Source organism: Lactuca virosa, chromosome 4, assembly GCF_052849685.1.
Source record: "Lactuca virosa cultivar CGN04683 chromosome 4, Lactuca_virosa_CGN04683_v6, whole genome shotgun sequence".
NCBI lineage: Eukaryota > Viridiplantae > Streptophyta > Magnoliopsida > Asterales > Asteraceae > Lactuca > Lactuca virosa.
In genome coordinates this window covers 417319818-417336493 of record NC_136429.1, presented here as the reverse complement: position 1 = coordinate 417336493, position 16676 = coordinate 417319818, and the positions used below count along the sequence as shown (strand labels likewise).

The 16676-nt window shown below is 39.9% G+C and overlaps 1 protein-coding gene across 3 annotated transcripts; it reads left to right on the top strand.

The window, feature by feature from the left end:
• Window positions 1-901: 901 nt before the first annotated feature.
• LOC145108958 (TMV resistance protein N-like) lies at window positions 902-5793 on the top strand. Of its 3 annotated transcripts, XM_079046052.1 has the most exons (6): window positions 902-1522; window positions 1795-2899; window positions 3012-3311; window positions 3423-3901; window positions 4043-5134; window positions 5527-5793. In XM_079046052.1, exons 1-5 carry the CDS (start codon window positions 1044-1046, stop codon window positions 5076-5078), a joined length of 3399 nt encoding a protein of 1132 aa, XP_078902178.1. In that variant the 5' UTR covers window positions 902-1043; the 3' UTR covers window positions 5079-5134; window positions 5527-5793. The 3 variants fall into 3 exon arrangements, with proteins under 3 accessions (XP_078902178.1, XP_078902177.1, XP_078902179.1); XM_079046051.1 differs by having other exon boundaries at window positions 3423-5134; XM_079046053.1 differs by lacking the exon at window positions 5527-5793 and having other exon boundaries at window positions 3423-3980; window positions 4043-4174.
• The last annotated feature ends 10883 nt before the right edge of the window (window positions 5794-16676 follow it).

Genomic DNA, 16676 nt, shown 5'->3' with positions numbered 1-16676 from the left:
GATGGGACAGTGGATAGTAGGTACCGGACTGCAGCATGCGAAATCCTACAACTACATATCAACTTCAAATTGTTTAAATATAATTTTAGAAGGTATCTACAAAATAGAATAATATAACTTTTTTAATCCTTTTAAAAACAATTAGATATTTATATGTGTAAGTAATAAGATATTTATTCTGGATTTAATGAATGTGAAACTATAATAGAAATCTATCATATTTTTGGAATGCAAATTACTTACAATATTGATGAAAAAAACAGTATCAATTTTTAGGAGAATAAACATTATCATTTTTTTTAAATTATTAAGAAAATAGGTGTGAGGCCATGTATTACATGAGTTTATTTAAAAAAAATTAAATATGAAATTTTAACAATTTAAGAAGTTTGAATTTATAAGAAAAATGAGAAAAATTTTAAATTATTAAAATTAATGAGACTTTAATACATTATATACATTACATATATAAACCCTTTCTAATAAATACCTTACATATATATTACCTTAAATATTAAATGTGAAATTTTAAATTTAATAAAATGAAAAATATAATAAAATGACAAGTGGAAAATAAAAAATTCAAAAATTCTAGAAAAATGTCATGTGTCCAAGTGAAGGAGAAGAAGACATGTGACAAAAAAATTTTGATTTATTAGATAGGATATATATGAAATATTCAGAATCATTTTTGGAATAAAAGAATTACATAAAAAATTGCATATAAAGCGTAATAGTCATCTCCAAACTTCAAACGAAAATAAATAGTGGATGAAACATGAAAGTTTCTTTAGTTTTTTAAATTGTTTAAATAAGTAATAATTGTCCTTTCTCTTTTGACCAAAAAGCATCTTTGTTTTCTCCACTATATTCCAAAGGTCTTCCAAACAAGCACATCACGTTCACACATCTTTTTTCTTTCTGCTCTTGCTCTTGATAGTAAGTCAACTCATCTCATATTCTTATCCAAGTCTGTTTGCAATCGTATCCCAGAAACTCTTTCCAAAGATTTGATTTTTATAAAATCCTTCAAGCATACCTCAATGGCATATTCTTCAACTTCATCCATTCGCAACAACTTTAAGTATGATGTGTTTTTGAGTTTTAGGGGTGAAGACACTCGTTCCAACTTTGTGGATCATCTTTATTACGCTCTTCAGCAGAAAAACATTCACACATACAAGGACGATGAGGGAATCAAGAAAGGGAAAAGGATCAGTGATGAGCTCATCAGATCGATTGAAGAGTCTAGATTTTACATCATTATTTTCTCCAAGAACTATGCCTCTTCTTCTTGGTGCTTAGATGAGCTTGTGAAGATAATGGAATGTCACGGGACTACAGAGCATACTGCATACCCTGTCTTCTATGATGTGGAGCCATCCGAGGTCCGCAGACAAAGTGGAAAAGTTGAAGAAGCCTTTGCCAAGCACAAAATGGAAGAGGCTGCTGGGAAATGGAGGGAGGCTCTTAAAGAAGCAGCTAATCTTGCTGGGTGGGAGTTAAAGAACACTGTTGATGGGTAATTCTTTCATCAGATCTATATATGTAATATTCTTGTAATTTTGTTTCTTTCTGATCTACTTTTACACTGAATTTAAGAAGCTCGTACATAGGATCTTACGTTGGATTGTCAAATTTAAACTACAATTCTCAGTTTTTTGGAATAAATAAACATCAATTTAATATGATTATAGGACTATGTTATTACTTCATATACATTTGCTACAGATCTGAAAGTAGTCGGGCATGTTGGATTTTGAGTATGCTAATTGAATCTGCTTTGATATACAGGCATGAAGCAAAATTCATCCAAAAAATAGTTGAAGAGCTTTCACTAGAGTTACGATCCATTAGTTTCACAATTGATGAAAAATTAGTGGGAATGGAGACTCGGATCAAAGATGTTGTATCATCTTTAGGAACTGGTTTTGATGATGTTCGCATGATTGGGATCAAGGGGATGGGAGGTGGTGGGAAGACGACTTTGGCAAGAGCTGTTTTTGATCAAATATCCTTTCAGTTCAAAGGTAAAAGCTTCGTGGAGAATGTGAGGGAAGTTTCAAATGCTTCTTTGTCCGGTTTGAAGTCTTTGCAAAAACAAGTCCTTCGGGACGTCTTAAATGATAAAGGCATCAGAGTAAGCAGTATTTATGATGGGAAACACATGATCAAGAGGATGGTGCATGATAAAAGGGTTCTTGTTGTTCTAGATGATGTGGATAATGTCGACCAACTTGAGGCATTGGCAGGCGATCCTAATTGGTTTAAGCCGGGAAGTAGAATTATCATCACAACAAGAGATGAGCAAGTGCTGGTTTCACACAATGTGCAGTTTATACACGACATCAATCTGTTATCGGATAAAGAAGCAGTTTGCCTCTTCAGTAGGTATGCATTTGGTAGAGATATTCCAATTCAAGGGTATGAGAAGCTAACAAGAGAAGTTGTACGTTATGCATCTGGTCTTCCATTAACACTTAGAGTTTTGGGTTCGTTTCTCTGTGGTAGAAATGAGCTTGAATGGATAGATGCCGTAGAAAGACTTCAAACGATTCCATTAACAGAAACTCTGAAAAAATTAGAATTAAGCTATATCGGTCTAGAGGAGGATTACAAGGAAATTTTCCTAGATGTTGCATGCATCTTGAAAGGTCGGACGAAGGTGGTAACAATCAAAGTGCTTGAAAGCTGTGGATTCCATGCTAGAAATGGTTTAAGAGTTCTTGAACAAAAATCTCTCATAACTATTTCTAATTATAATTTACGTGTGGGCATGCACGACCATATTGAAGAAATGGGCAGGAATATTGTTCGCCGCGCGTATCCGGATAAGCCTTATAAGCATAGCCGATTGTGGATTAGTGATGAAATCGAAGATATATTGGCTAAGGATTTGGTAAGGATCAAGTTTATTTGTAAGTTGGAAAAGGTTAACACGATAATTTATTATTTATTTATTTATTTATTTTTGCTACACAAGTTTCATGGTGACTTCATTTGGATTACAGGGTACCAAAGCAACAAGATGTATAAAATTCTACAATGGGAAGCTCAATCCGCACATGATTATAAAAGGTCTTAGAAAGATGAAGGAACTTAGATTTCTTTCAATGGATATGGGAGATCATTTGCAGTGTTGGGAATTTAATATAATGATCAGCCCAGAGATTCCAAATGCTTTACGATATCTGGATTTGAAGCATTACCCTTTTAGTTCTTTACCCAAAACATTTCAAGCAGATAATCTTATTGCACTTGAGATGGTTGACTGCAAAATTTTACAACTTTGGGAAGGGGGAGAAAGAAAGGTAGAGTTATTGTGGATTCATTGTTTTACATGATACATTATAATGTTATACATCTATTGTTTTGTTATTAAATAGATATTAATTATCTTGTTTTTTGCTTATATATGCTAGGTTCTTAACAAGCTCAAATACCTTGACCTCAGTGGTTCCATGTTGAGTACCCTTGACCTTGGGCTTACTCCAAATCTCGAGACACTGACTCTTGGAGGATGTTCCAACCTGGTAGAACTTCATGTTCCCATTGGTTGTTTAAAGCTCATGTCTATTGACATCAGTATGTCAAGGTTGAGGACCCTTGCCCTTGGGCATGCTCGGAATCTTAAGACGTTATTACTTGACAAATGCTTCGATTTGATAAAACTTCACATGCCGGGTAGATGTTTAAATCTCGAAGAACTACTACTCTCGAGGTCAAAGTTGAGGACCCTTGACATTGGGCTGACTCCGAATCTCAAGTATTTGCATCTTAAAAATTGTTATTATTTAGAAGAACTTCACACGACCAATGTATGTGAAAAGCTCATTAATCTCGAAATTAGTTATTCAAAGTTGAGAACCCTTGACCTTGGGTTGACTCCAAATCTAGAGAGGTTAGATCTTAAAGCATGTTCTAATTTAGTAGAACTTCACACTCCCATTGGATGTCTACAAAAGCTTATCTACTTAGACGTAAGTGGTTGTTTGAGATTTAGAGATTTTTTGTTTAACCTAAAGGGTTATGCTTCTTGTAGTGTGGAGGAATCACTTGAGGTTGTTCCTTTAGCTGAGTTACATGTGGTTGCAAAGTCCCTAGAACGCTGCCCACTTCACCCCGACAATGACTTGCCAAAGTTTCGCTTTACTTATTTCTATAAGGAAGATCGCCACTCATTTACTAGAAATCTTGAGAAGCTTATTTCTATAGGTATGTGTGCTTGCACAAACCTTGAGACGTTTTCAGGAAGCATTTGTGGGTTACAACGTTTAAGGAAGCTTAAACTAGAAGGCAGTATTCAAGAGGCGCCTGAGGACCTCGGCCAGTTAGAATGTCTTGAGGAGCTGATTTTCTTGTCTACAAAGATTAACCATCTTCCAGAGAGCATGTGTATGCTGAAGCATCTTAAATCTCTGAAACTTATATCATGTTGGTTTCTTGAGAAGTTACCCGAGGATCTTGGTGGATTAGAACGTCTAGAGGAGCTAACTTTGTTTTGTACATTGATTAAAGATCTTCCAGATAGCATTTGTATGTTGAAACATCTGAAATCTCTCGAACTGTTCTCTTGTTCGTTGCTGGAGAAGTTACCCGAGGAGTTTGGCCGATTAAAACTGCTGGAAAAGCTAGAGTTGTCGCATGCAAAGATTAAACATCTTCCAGATAGCATTTGTATGTTGCAACAGATGAAACATATCGACCTTCATAATTGTTCGTTGCTTGAGAAGTTACCTGAGGATCTTGGGCGATTAGAATGTTTACAGAAGCTAATCATAATAAACTGTAAGTTATTACAGAATATCCCGATAAGCATCTGTAGGATGAAATGTCTAAAATATTTCCATCTCCGCTATTGTATTGGGATTGAGAAATTGCCTGAGGAACTTGGAAGTTTAGATTGCTTAAAAGAGTTAGATATAGAAGGTACAATCATAAGCCATCTTCCACAGAGTATTCTTTTGTTGAAAGGTCTCCGTATTATTGGGTCGAGAGAGCTTCTTCAGTCATCTGGTTTTACATCAGAGATACGAATCCAAGAACACGAAACGTCGTGTTACGTAGTGGTGGGATGATTTTGAGAAGCTCAAAAGACCTGGAAAAGCCAGTTCACAAAGAACTATTGTAACAGGTACTTTCTCTGTTTTCTAGTGGTCATGCATCTTACTTTGATTTCAATGGACATTGATCTGACAATAAGTAAATCATAAGCTAAAAATAAACAAATTATATTTATATACAATAAAGGGTACTATACATACGAGAAGAATCCTTGATATAGTTCTAAACATGGTTTCATTGACTATTCATTCATCCTTTGTGTTAAGATTGGAGCCTTATCCGATCTGAAAAACTGGCCAGACTTCACAGATCCAACGGGTGAAATTTCATTTTCGTGCACTGTCAGTGTTAAATTATGTGTATAATCCTGATATGCAAAAACGTTAAACCGTTAGAGATAAATGCAAGAAATAGCTATGTACCTTTTAATTTTTATTCACCACTCCCTTTTTCTTATTGCAGGTGCCAGGTTGTTATCATTTATTTGGCAATGATCCTGATGCCATTGTTACCGGATAATCTGAAGTCCAAGTTAAGCTACAATAGATCATCCACATTGTTTTGAAATGGCTTCTATTGAATCAAATGACATTCTAATTTAGTTTGCAAATCATTTCAAAGCATAATTACATGAGCATTTGTGACTAAAGTGTGATGATCCAATCATTTGAACAACAAAAAAGTGAATCAAGTTCCAAAAAAGTTATATATGCTTCAAAATCTTCCCAATGCTTTGTTAAACTTAGATGGAATCCACAATTGTTATAGCTTCGAAGCGCTTCCAAAAAACACTAAAAAAAAATAGCCATGAATGAGAAGAATGAGAGTATACTAGTGATATACTAACTAAAACTCATTAGAAGTATCATCTAAACATTCTTAATGGCATAATTTTTAGATTTGTGGTCACCAAAACCAAGATCGAAATTATAAATAAGATGAAGGGAGATTATACCTTTCTTAAGCTGTAATCAATTCCTAGCAATAATACTTCCATGTGCAATTCTAGATCCAACCTCAAGCATTGAAATCGCCCTCTTCTTCCTTTCCCTTTCTTCAAATTCGTTTTCCATTCAAATGGGTAAAGACGAGAAGGTGTTATGACTAGCTTTTCAACATTTTACGACTAACTAACACCTAGTTCTCAAGTTGAAGCAGAGAAAAGAAAAGAAGAGAAAAGAAAGTAAGGAGAGAAAATTGGGAATTTAGGCAACGTTGCCCTTCATTACCCATATAGCATTTACGTTCCATCCTTATTCCTCAATCGGCCGTTGAAACGAGACCATCCACATCGCATTCCTCAGCCTCCTCTTCCCCCGCTCAGACACTCCGTCCGCCGACGCCGATGCCGTCGGATTCCTCTACCCGCGCTTAGGCACTCGGAAGTCTCTTTAAAACTTTCAAACTAACCTTCCAACTAAGGTTTCTTACAAAATGGTCCTCACAAGGTTAGACGGGTTAACTTTTAACCAAACACTAGGTTTTGTTTAATTTACCAATTTAGCGTTGATTTTACATTTTAAACAAATTAACTAATTTTGAATTTATTTACATAGTTTAGTTTCCAAACTAATAAATATAATCTACCTCTTCTACTAAATAAATCTTAAGTTTGCCACATGACATTTTTGTAGCATTTTTATGTGCTATGTACTCTTCTAAGGCTGTTTTTTTTCCCTTCTCGTTCTTATTAATTGCATCCAATAATTTTTGTTACAATTTTAATTAACCTTCAAAATTTGAAAAAAAATCAAAAATCTAATCCTAATCCTAATTTTGAATTCTTTGTTTGATATTCCGAAATCAATTCACCGTTTGATATAAATCGTATACCAAATTAGAATTCAAATTCATTCCTATCTAATTAAACATTCTAAATTTAAATAGCCAAAAATTATGTTTTATCCCATAAATTAAAGATAAATAATTATCATTTCTTTTTTCCTAAACACCATCTGGTATACATTGCACGAGATGATTTGTGGTTGAGCTGGACCACGACCACGATCGTGCACACCATCCCGACCGGTCGTGGTCGATCGTGGTCGTGTTCCTTCCTGTTGTAGACGACAAATGTAAACGGCCAATGAAAATGTTTCCTCCTTCTTGATCGTTCAACGGTCAATTTTTTAAGTTTTTTTTTTTTTTTTAAAAACTCAATATCTATATAAATCTAATAAAAACCTCACCTTTCAACAAATTTTACTCTCATTTTATAAACCAAAAAACACATGGAGGATTTGGAATTGTTAATTTTTTTTACTCGGATGATGACGGGGAATTCATCTCGACTTTCTTTAATGTTGTGCAACACATTCACGATGAAGAAAGTCTTTGTTGCTCGTACAAGGGCGGTCGTCAATCGTGATCGTCAAGCCACACACGACTTATTGATAAGTGATTACTTCGCCGATAATTGTCTTTACAATGATGACTTGTTCAAACTTCGTTTCCGTCTAAATAAGGCTATATTTTTACGTATTAGTAACGCTTTAGAAGCCCGTTATGATTTTTTCAAACAAAACCCCTATGCTAGAGGAAGAATGGGTTTTAGTATTATACAAAAGTGTGCCGTTGCGCTTAGGTATTTGGGATACGGTATAGCATTTGATGCATCCGACGAATACTTTAAAGTATCCGAGAGGACTGCAATTGATCGTGTAGATTGGTTTTGCACGTGTGTGTATGAGGTTTTTCATCATGAATATCTATGTAAACCTACTCCACGTGATATTGAGAGATTATAATCGGCTCATGAAGAGAGCCATAATATGGGTATGCTTGGTAATCTAGATTCTACGCATGTGGCTTGGGAAAAATATCCAAATCCATGGCGTGGTCAATTCACTCGAGGAGATATAGAGGAACTAAGTATAATCCTAGAAGCTGTCGCATCTCAGGATTTATGGATATGACATTCTTTTTTTGGAGTCGCGGGTTCTAACAACGACATTAACATTCTTGGCAGTCTCCATTTTTCAACGATTTTGGACCGGTAAAGCACCTAATATGATGTTCATGGTAAACGGACATTCGTACAAATACAGTAACTACCTTTGTGATAGGATATATCCGAATTATTCTACACTTATGAAGGCATATTCGGTTCCTCAAAGTGAAAAGGCAAAGTTGTTCACAAAGAGACAAGAATCAACGATGAAGGACATCGAGAGGGCATTTTGGAGTCCTTAAGCAGACGTGGCATGTAGTGAAATATGCTACACGACTTTGGGATAAGGAAAAAATTAAAAATATAGTCCTAAAATGTATTATAATGTGTAACACCCATAAAATTTGAGCCAAATTAAAACATTTTAATTCATTCAAAAACCATTACGTTCATACATCTTGTTTTCAAAATAGTTTAAACATCAGAGTATCCCCCAAAACCATATCACATAAATCATAAAACATGAGGAGCGGTACGATCACGCCTTCGCCTTGCCACGATCTCCTGAAGTACCTGAAACAATACACTGAACTGTAAGCCCGAAAGCTTAGTGAGTTACCCCCAAAATACCAACCACACATAAACATACTCATAACATATCACAAATAGAACAGCCATGCACATCGGGTCTACTGTGTGACTGGTCCGCCCGCACCGGGCCTTCAGTCTACCTGGTCCACCCTCCGAATCTAGCCATGTACATCGAGTCTACAATGTGATTAGTCCGCCTGCACCGGGCCTTCAATCCACCTGGTCCACTCTCTGAGTCTACAGTATGACTGGTCCGCCCACACCGGGCCTTCAGTCGGCCTGGTCCACTCTCCGAGCCTCGGCACGTCTGGTCCGCTCTCTTGGGGCCTTCAGCCTATCCGGACCGCTCGTTGGGCCTTCAGAATATCCGGTCCGCCCTAGGTATGTTGGCCTACAGCACAAAGCAGGACCCGCCTCAACCCAACCCCCGTCAAACAACCATGTGCACATAAAACAATTAATCACATAACAACTCCTTAACCAGACAAAACAGTCTAACAGATCACATAGCATATCAACATCCTAACCAGGATTCCGACCTAACCAGTCACTAGCATAACATTACCCTATATACCGGGTACCGACCTTAACCAGGTCACTAACATAACACCATCCTAAATACCAGGATGCAGATCTAGCAAAGCAATAACATAACAAACAATACCCGGATTTCCATCCGATAAAGGGCCGGTCTTGGTGCCGTAGACCCTGTCGATATAGTGAGGATAACTCACCTGCAATTGGCGACTGAAGAGATAAGACCAAGCTGCTCCGACCACCGACACGAACTTCACCACAAAACACTACCAAAGAACCAATTCCATAAATACCAAAATTACCAAAATACCCTTGGAAGTCAAACTGGTCAACTCTTGGTCAAAGTCAAAGTCCTCAGTCAAAGTCAACCTTCCTGGTTGACTCTACTCGCCGAGTCAACCCGTCGACTCGTCGAGTTCTTATACTCAGAAAACTCCCATAACACGACTCAACTCGCCGAGTCGCCCCAAGACTCGTCGAGTTCAACGATCTTGGAATTCCATCCTGTCCAACTCACTGAGTTGCCAACCGACTCACTAATCCAAAGCTTTAACCAAAAGAGGTTGGTTTCTACGACCAGACTCGCCGAGTCCAAGAACAGACTCGCCGAGTCCAAGGCAATCTTCAACAGACTCGCCGAGTTGTTCTTCCAACTCGCCGAGTCCATGCACATGTTCATACAACTCGTCGAGTACACCCATGTGACTCGCCGAGTCTCTCCAGTTCTCAATCCATATAGTGGTTTTTCGAGCCATGCAGGGGCTCCAATCCATAGATCCACTCTTCTACAGTCTAACCCTCACATAAAGTTGCAAACTTTACATGAAACCAAGGAGATATAGGCCCAAAACACACTAGGGCTAGGGTTAAGGACTAGGGGGCTTCACCAACAACTCTTAAACAGAAGCTTTATGACATTTTGGACCATCACAAGCCTAGATCTGGAGTAGCAACCTCAGATCTAAACTCCAAACCCGAAATAGATCTCAAACAAGCTAAGGAACTCCAAATCAACCACCAAGGATGAACCAAAAAGGAAATAGCTTAAGATAATGGCTCCTTACCTCTGAGATGTGCCCAAACTAATGTAGATCCCAGGTCTACACAAGCCCCTTGATGCTAGCCTCTAATTCCTCAAGCTCCTTACACCAAATTCCTCTTCCAAGCTCCAATTTCCTCAACAATGAAGTCTCACACGAAAATTAGGGTTTTCTGGAACTCTCAGGGGGAATAGGAGGCTGGGAGAAGGACATAAAGTCCTTTAAATAGGGTGCAACCCTCGGGATTAGGGTTTTCTCATTCCAGCACCAACTCGTCGAGTACATGTTCCGACTCGGCGAGTTTGCCACTTAACCCGCGATCAAATCCCGCTCCGACTCGACGAGTAGCATACCTACTCGTCGAGTAGCTTCCTTAATTTACACTTAGCACCCTTCAACTTCTTGCTTCCGAACTTGGGATGTTACAATTCTTCACCACTTAAATTAGGCTTCGTCCTCAAAGCCTGCGGCAACACAAACTTCCGGATGATACTCCCACAATGCATCCAATGATCTCAAACCGACCCAGATTCCTTCAAACACTGCTATCGAATCCCTAAAATCCATCTCTTCCCTTGCAGGGTCCTGATCAACTGCTTCAAGCCGGCCACCGGCTTCTTTTCTCTGATGACAACACTCATCAACTAAGTGCCACCTGAAGACACTACCTTACTTCCGTCTTATGCATTCATTCGCCACCTGCGAAAACTGGATACCATTCTAAACCACCGGGTCTTGACCCAGTATTAACTCGCTATCTTTCGCCCAACTGGCGCTACCTCTATTAACTTGCACCGATGGAAACTCATCCCGTTTCCTCCCTGGATCAAATCCCTTACCGTGCTGACATGATGGAACATTTCACAGCTTCCGAGCAACCCTCCTGAATACCCAGCTATAACGTTCATACACATCGTACCTGGACCAATCAGCTTCGGGCTAGAAAACCAGGCACGCCCACGATGGTCCAGCCATCCCTAGGATGGAACACCACTACATCCATAGCTCATGACCACAACCATAATTCAGGATCCAAGGATCTACCATTGCATCACTTCCGACCTCACCTGACTCCGCGTCAGTGCTAACCGTTCCACAACCTCAACGGGCATCCAACCCGTATGTGCTTCCATACATCTGGTACAATCTCGGTGCTTATCACCAACAACTGAAGCACTTTCGATCATCCATTTACTCCACTGCCTTCCTTTCAGAGGACCCACACTCCTTCCGGAGCTACATACCTTTCCTTTCCAGGAAGTCTACTCAACAACCCTTACTGCACCTATAAGTGCCACTGAGCTAAACTCCACTCCACACTATCCATGTAGAGCAACTGCTATTCTCGAACTCCCATATACTCCGAATCCAATCACATAACTAACAAGGCCCACGTATGGCCTCCAGCCAACTCCATCATCAGGATCAATACTTGGGGCCAGACCATATCGATTACTATTGCATGGCGACATATTCACTCATTCTCCGCATACATATCTACTAACACATACAGAGTCTTCAGCATGACTGGACCGCCTTACTGTCACAACTAGCATTTTTGCTAGGAAATTCTACTCTCATGCAATCATTCACCTAGTGTAATAACTTGTACTCTAAGTGAATACTATACTCCATTCTCATTCCAAATACATCTCATATGTTCAAATAAGGGTTGGAAACCCTTGAAATCCCGGTTTAAGTCCATTATGGACTAGAACTTCCTTATTGGGCCTAATGGACCAATAAGCTTCCAATTTAACTATCTTGAACATAGAACTCTAAAATGGGCCCTAATTGGACCCATATACATGAAACTTAATATTTTGGGCCTTATAAGCCTAAAATGAACTAGGTTAACTTTAATGGGCCTTATTGGGCCATAACAAATCTAACTAGCCCTAGTGGGTCATAAAAATTATTCCTTGATTTATTTTGGGGCCAAAAATCATCTAATAGGATCATCACATGGGCTTAAGCATAAAAAGGCCCAATCTCTCTTCTTTCTTCTCCTCTTCTCGGCCCAAACTACACAATTGGATATTGTGTGATATTTTGTTTCATCATACTCTTACTATTTTGACATGTAATATTCAAATACAATACTCGATGTAAACAATGAATGTTGTTATATTACATGTGTGATGATGATGATGTATGTTTCAATTATATACTCTGTAATGATATTTCAAGATGAAGTCACGCGCAAGCCCCCGGACGTTTCCGCCGTCTGGTTCGGGGGTGTGACAGATTGGTATCAGAGCATTGTTTATAGTGAACTAGCATATCTAATCATACAGGATATGCAACTATAAATACAATGGGACTAAACAACTCTGAACATAATAATTAAAATACATACCTTTGTGTGCATTTTAGAATAATAACACAACAAGAACAATAAAAGTCTTTGGAGGATTCGAACATCGCTATTAAACTCGGGCAGTTATGTAATCGTATTGGGCGTGAATGTAGCCTGATCAACTACATTCATTCAAAATACGTCCAACATGTGTTCGGGAGTAATCGTGATGGACAATGAATCAAAAACTTACCATTTAGTTATCCAAAGAGCTTATTGAACCAAACCTAAACAAAATTAAATTACTATAGGAGTAATTGGTATGCTATTTGTTTCTAGTGTTTATACCCCCCCTTCGTGCAATACACTATAGACGAGTATTATTAGCCAGGAAACCCCCTTTCTCCCTAGTTAGGAAATAGCAGGGTGACTCGACCCAGAGGAAGACCCAGAAGGAGACTCAGAAGGAGACCCAGAAGGAGACTCAGAGGAAGAACCAGAGGAGGAACACGAAGTAGAACTTGTAGATGGACCCGTCGAGTCAATAAGTAGACCTCGAAGAGGAAGAGCCTGAGGGAAATGATGATGATGACTCGGATGCAGAGTCCGATGTCATCAATTCTCCATGTAGGGCCAGAGTACCGACTTATCGTGTGGGCCCCGGTGGCCCCATGCCCTCTTGGACACACGATATTTGGAGATAGAGTCACCAGTAGGGGATACGACCACACTAGGGTAGGAACCGAGGTCTCTTCGATCTTAGTCATAGAGGACCAGCTGACCGGGCTCTCCCAGTCACGGTCCGGCGCACCCAAGGTATTGATAACCGAGCTCAGGACATCCCAAATCGAACGGAACAAATGTGGTTCGCTATTGAGAGATGAGAGACAAACACAGGAAGTGAACGGAGACTCCCGAGCGAGACAGTCAGTTTGGGAGGTACGACTACGAGATACCGAGCGACAAGTAACTCGTCTCCGAGGTGCATCCACTTCATCAGCGCCACCACCAGACATTTTCCGCCACGATTAGAATCAGCCTTTCCTTTTTCCCCCTTACTATCCAATAAGACTCTCTTTCGTGTACTAAGATGGTACTTACCAATGGAACAATTGTGTGCTATCTTTATTTGATAAACTCAAATTATATGCACAACCGAACCCTCAAAACGGCTAGACACTTAAGAATCTCGAAGCCGAAACAACCCATATACTCTAAGGATAAACGTAACGATCGTGCCAAATCTATGATTACCTACTACCACAAATACATCATAGGGATGTAGATGGAAGCAGTGAGAATTATACAACAAGATGCAAAATTTATAGGGTACAAACCAGGAATGACGATCATTACTTACGGTCTGGCTTACCAACGTGCAGCAGGAAAATGCCACCCCGCAGGAATAACAAGCGCACCTGCGAGACACCGCTCCTGCAGATGGACTCTGCTACATTCCAAGCTGCTGTAACGGTGGCAGTAACCGCTGCTATGGAACAAATCAATGCAAACAACCCCAATGGAGGCGGGAATAACATTGACAACTCCAGCCAAAGGAACGAACATGGAAACCAACAAGTGACAACCTATCAAGGAACTCCAAACCCCAAGCTTAAGAGCAGGAAGCTGAAGTATGGAAGTAAGAGAAAGGGACAACCCACTCAAGGGTTCTCAAAGAAGCAACATGTTGTTGCTGTTCATGCGACCATGACCCCTACTACACCAACAGCCACGACACCATATGTTGGAAGCCTTCCAAAATGCAACCAGTGCAATTTCCATCATAATGGAGCCTGCCGGGAGATGCATTGTAACAAATGCAACCGAAAGAATCACACCGCCAAATTCTGTAGAACTTACCCATGCCAGAATCGTCAGCCAAATGAAAACGACAACAATCGCAACAACCTTAACAACAACACCAGTGATGAGATCGGTCACACCTGCTATGGGTGTGGAGGAACCAATCACTTCAGGCGCAGTTGCCCCAAGGATAACAATCAAGGTGCAGAAGGATCAGAAAGGGTCCTGACCTTGGGTCAAGGCGAAGCAGTCCAAGACCCGACGGTTGTTACTGGTACGTTCCCACTTAACAACTCTTTCGCTTACCCCTTATTCAATTGTGAAGCTGAGTGAAGCTTCGTTAGTAACAAATTCGAGCACTTACTAAAACAACAACCCCAAAGCTAAGCTAAGCCTTTACGGTGAACATGGCCAATGGGGAAAAACCGAATTAACCTAGGATATTTATGTGTAGTACACCTTAACACTAAACAACCATTTATTTCAAATAAAATTTAATGCCAGTAAATATTAGGAGTTTTGATGTGATAATTGGCATGGTTGGGTTAAGCCCCCACCGTGCTGATACTATGTGTCGCGAGAAGGCCGTTTGCCTTCACCTTCCCAATCACGAAACCCTAAAAATCTATGGTGATAAACTCGGCGCCAATCCTCGTCTTATCTCGTGCATCAAGGCACAGAAGTGCCTGCACCAGAAGAACTACGTTTTCCTCGCTTATGTTGTGGACAAGACCAAGGAAGAAGTAAGCATACAAGGTATTCCAGTAGCATGTGATTTTTCCGGATGTGTTTCCCGAAGAACTTTCGGGAATACCCTAGAGAGACAGGTCGAATTTCGAATCGACCTCATACCGGGAACCACATCAATTGCCAATTCACCCTATAGGTTGACTCCCGCCGAAATTAAGAAGTCATCCAGTCAATTAAGAAAATTTTTGAGCAAAGGATCCATCGGACCAAGCTTCTCACCCTGGGGAGCTCCGGTCTTTCTCGTCAAGAAGACGGATCCCTCAGAAGGTACATCGATCTTAGGAAATTGAATAGGCTCCCTATCAAAAATCGATACCCACTCCCTCGGACTGACGATCTATTTGGCCAGCTCCAAGGAGCTAGTTACTTCTCTAAAATAGATCTAAGAACCGGTTATCATCAACTTCGAGTCCGAGAAGACGACATTCCAAAAACTGCCTTCCGAACTCGTCATGACCATTTCAAATTCATTGTGATACCCTTCGGTCTAATGAATGCTCCCACAGTATTCATGGACCCTACAAACCGAGTTTTCCCAACCATTCCTAGTCATCCTTTTCATTTTTTTTCATCAATAACATACTCGTCTGCTCACGAAGCAAGAACAAAACACTGTCAACACTTACGACCAGCCTTGAAAGCATCGAAGCCGGAGAATATCGCGGAGGAAGCACTACATGGATGGATAAAACTCTCGAAGTCGAAAGACGAAGCTTATTGTTATAAGAGTTGAGTTGGGCGTTATCTGGGTGATCGTGGATAGGTTAACCCAACCTGCCCATTTCCTGCTAGTACAGAAATCAAACAAGACGAAAAGATTAGCTTGGATCTATATCGAGGAGATCGTGAGACTCCATGAAATATCGGTATCTACTATCTCGGATCGAGATAACGGAATTTCTTCAAGACTTTGACAGTCACTTCGGAGGGCTATGGGAACATAGCTAAGTATAAGCGTTGCTTACCACCTTCAAACCAATAGCCAAAGCGAACGGACCATTCAACCACTCGAAGTCATGCTCCGAGCCTGAGTGTTTGAATTCAACAAGTCAGGGGATACCCAGTTGCCCTTGATTGAATTCTCACGCAATAGCAGGTATCGCACGAGCATCAAGGATGCTCTTTCCGAAGCTTCTTATAGTCATAAATGCAGATCACTCGCCAGTACTCACACAGGACCAGAAAACTATTCACGAGACTACAGAGAAGATAATCCAAATCAGAACTCGACTTCAAGCATCACGAGACCGACAAAAGAGCTATGCTGACAAGCGGCGTAAGCCATTAGGATGTCAAGTCGGGGATCGCGTGTTATTAAAGGAATCTCCTTGGAAAGGAATGATTCACTTTAGGAAACGAGAAAACTAAACCCACGATACATCGGACTGTTCGAGATTCTTGCCCGGATTGGTCCAAAGACTTATAGGTTGCAGCTGCTTGTAGAGCTCAGCAACGTACACCCCGTGTTCAGCGTTTCGAATCTGAAAAAGTGCCTATCAGGCAAAACTCTTATCATTCCTTTATAAGGGATCGAAATAAACAAGAATCTCCTGTTCTTCGAAGAACTAGTCGAGGTATTGGATAGGGAAGTAAAGCGTACAAAACAAAGCCGCATTCCGATTGTGAAGGTTCAATGGAACGCAAAGCGTAGATCGGAATTCACAAGTGAAAGCGAAGACTAGATTAAGCAGAAGTACCCTCA

Coding starts and splice junctions, on each gene's coding strand:
- LOC145108958 (XM_079046051.1), top strand. CDS start 1,044: ATGGCATATTCTTCAACTTCATCCATTCGCAACAACTTTAAGTATGAT. Junction 1,523..1,794: donor TTAAAGAACACTGTTGATGG/GTAATTCTTTCA, acceptor TTTGATATACAG/GCATGAAGCAAAATTCATCC. Junction 3,312..3,422: donor GGGAAGGGGGAGAAAGAAAG/GTAGAGTTATTG, acceptor TATATATGCTAG/GTTCTTAACAAGCTCAAATA.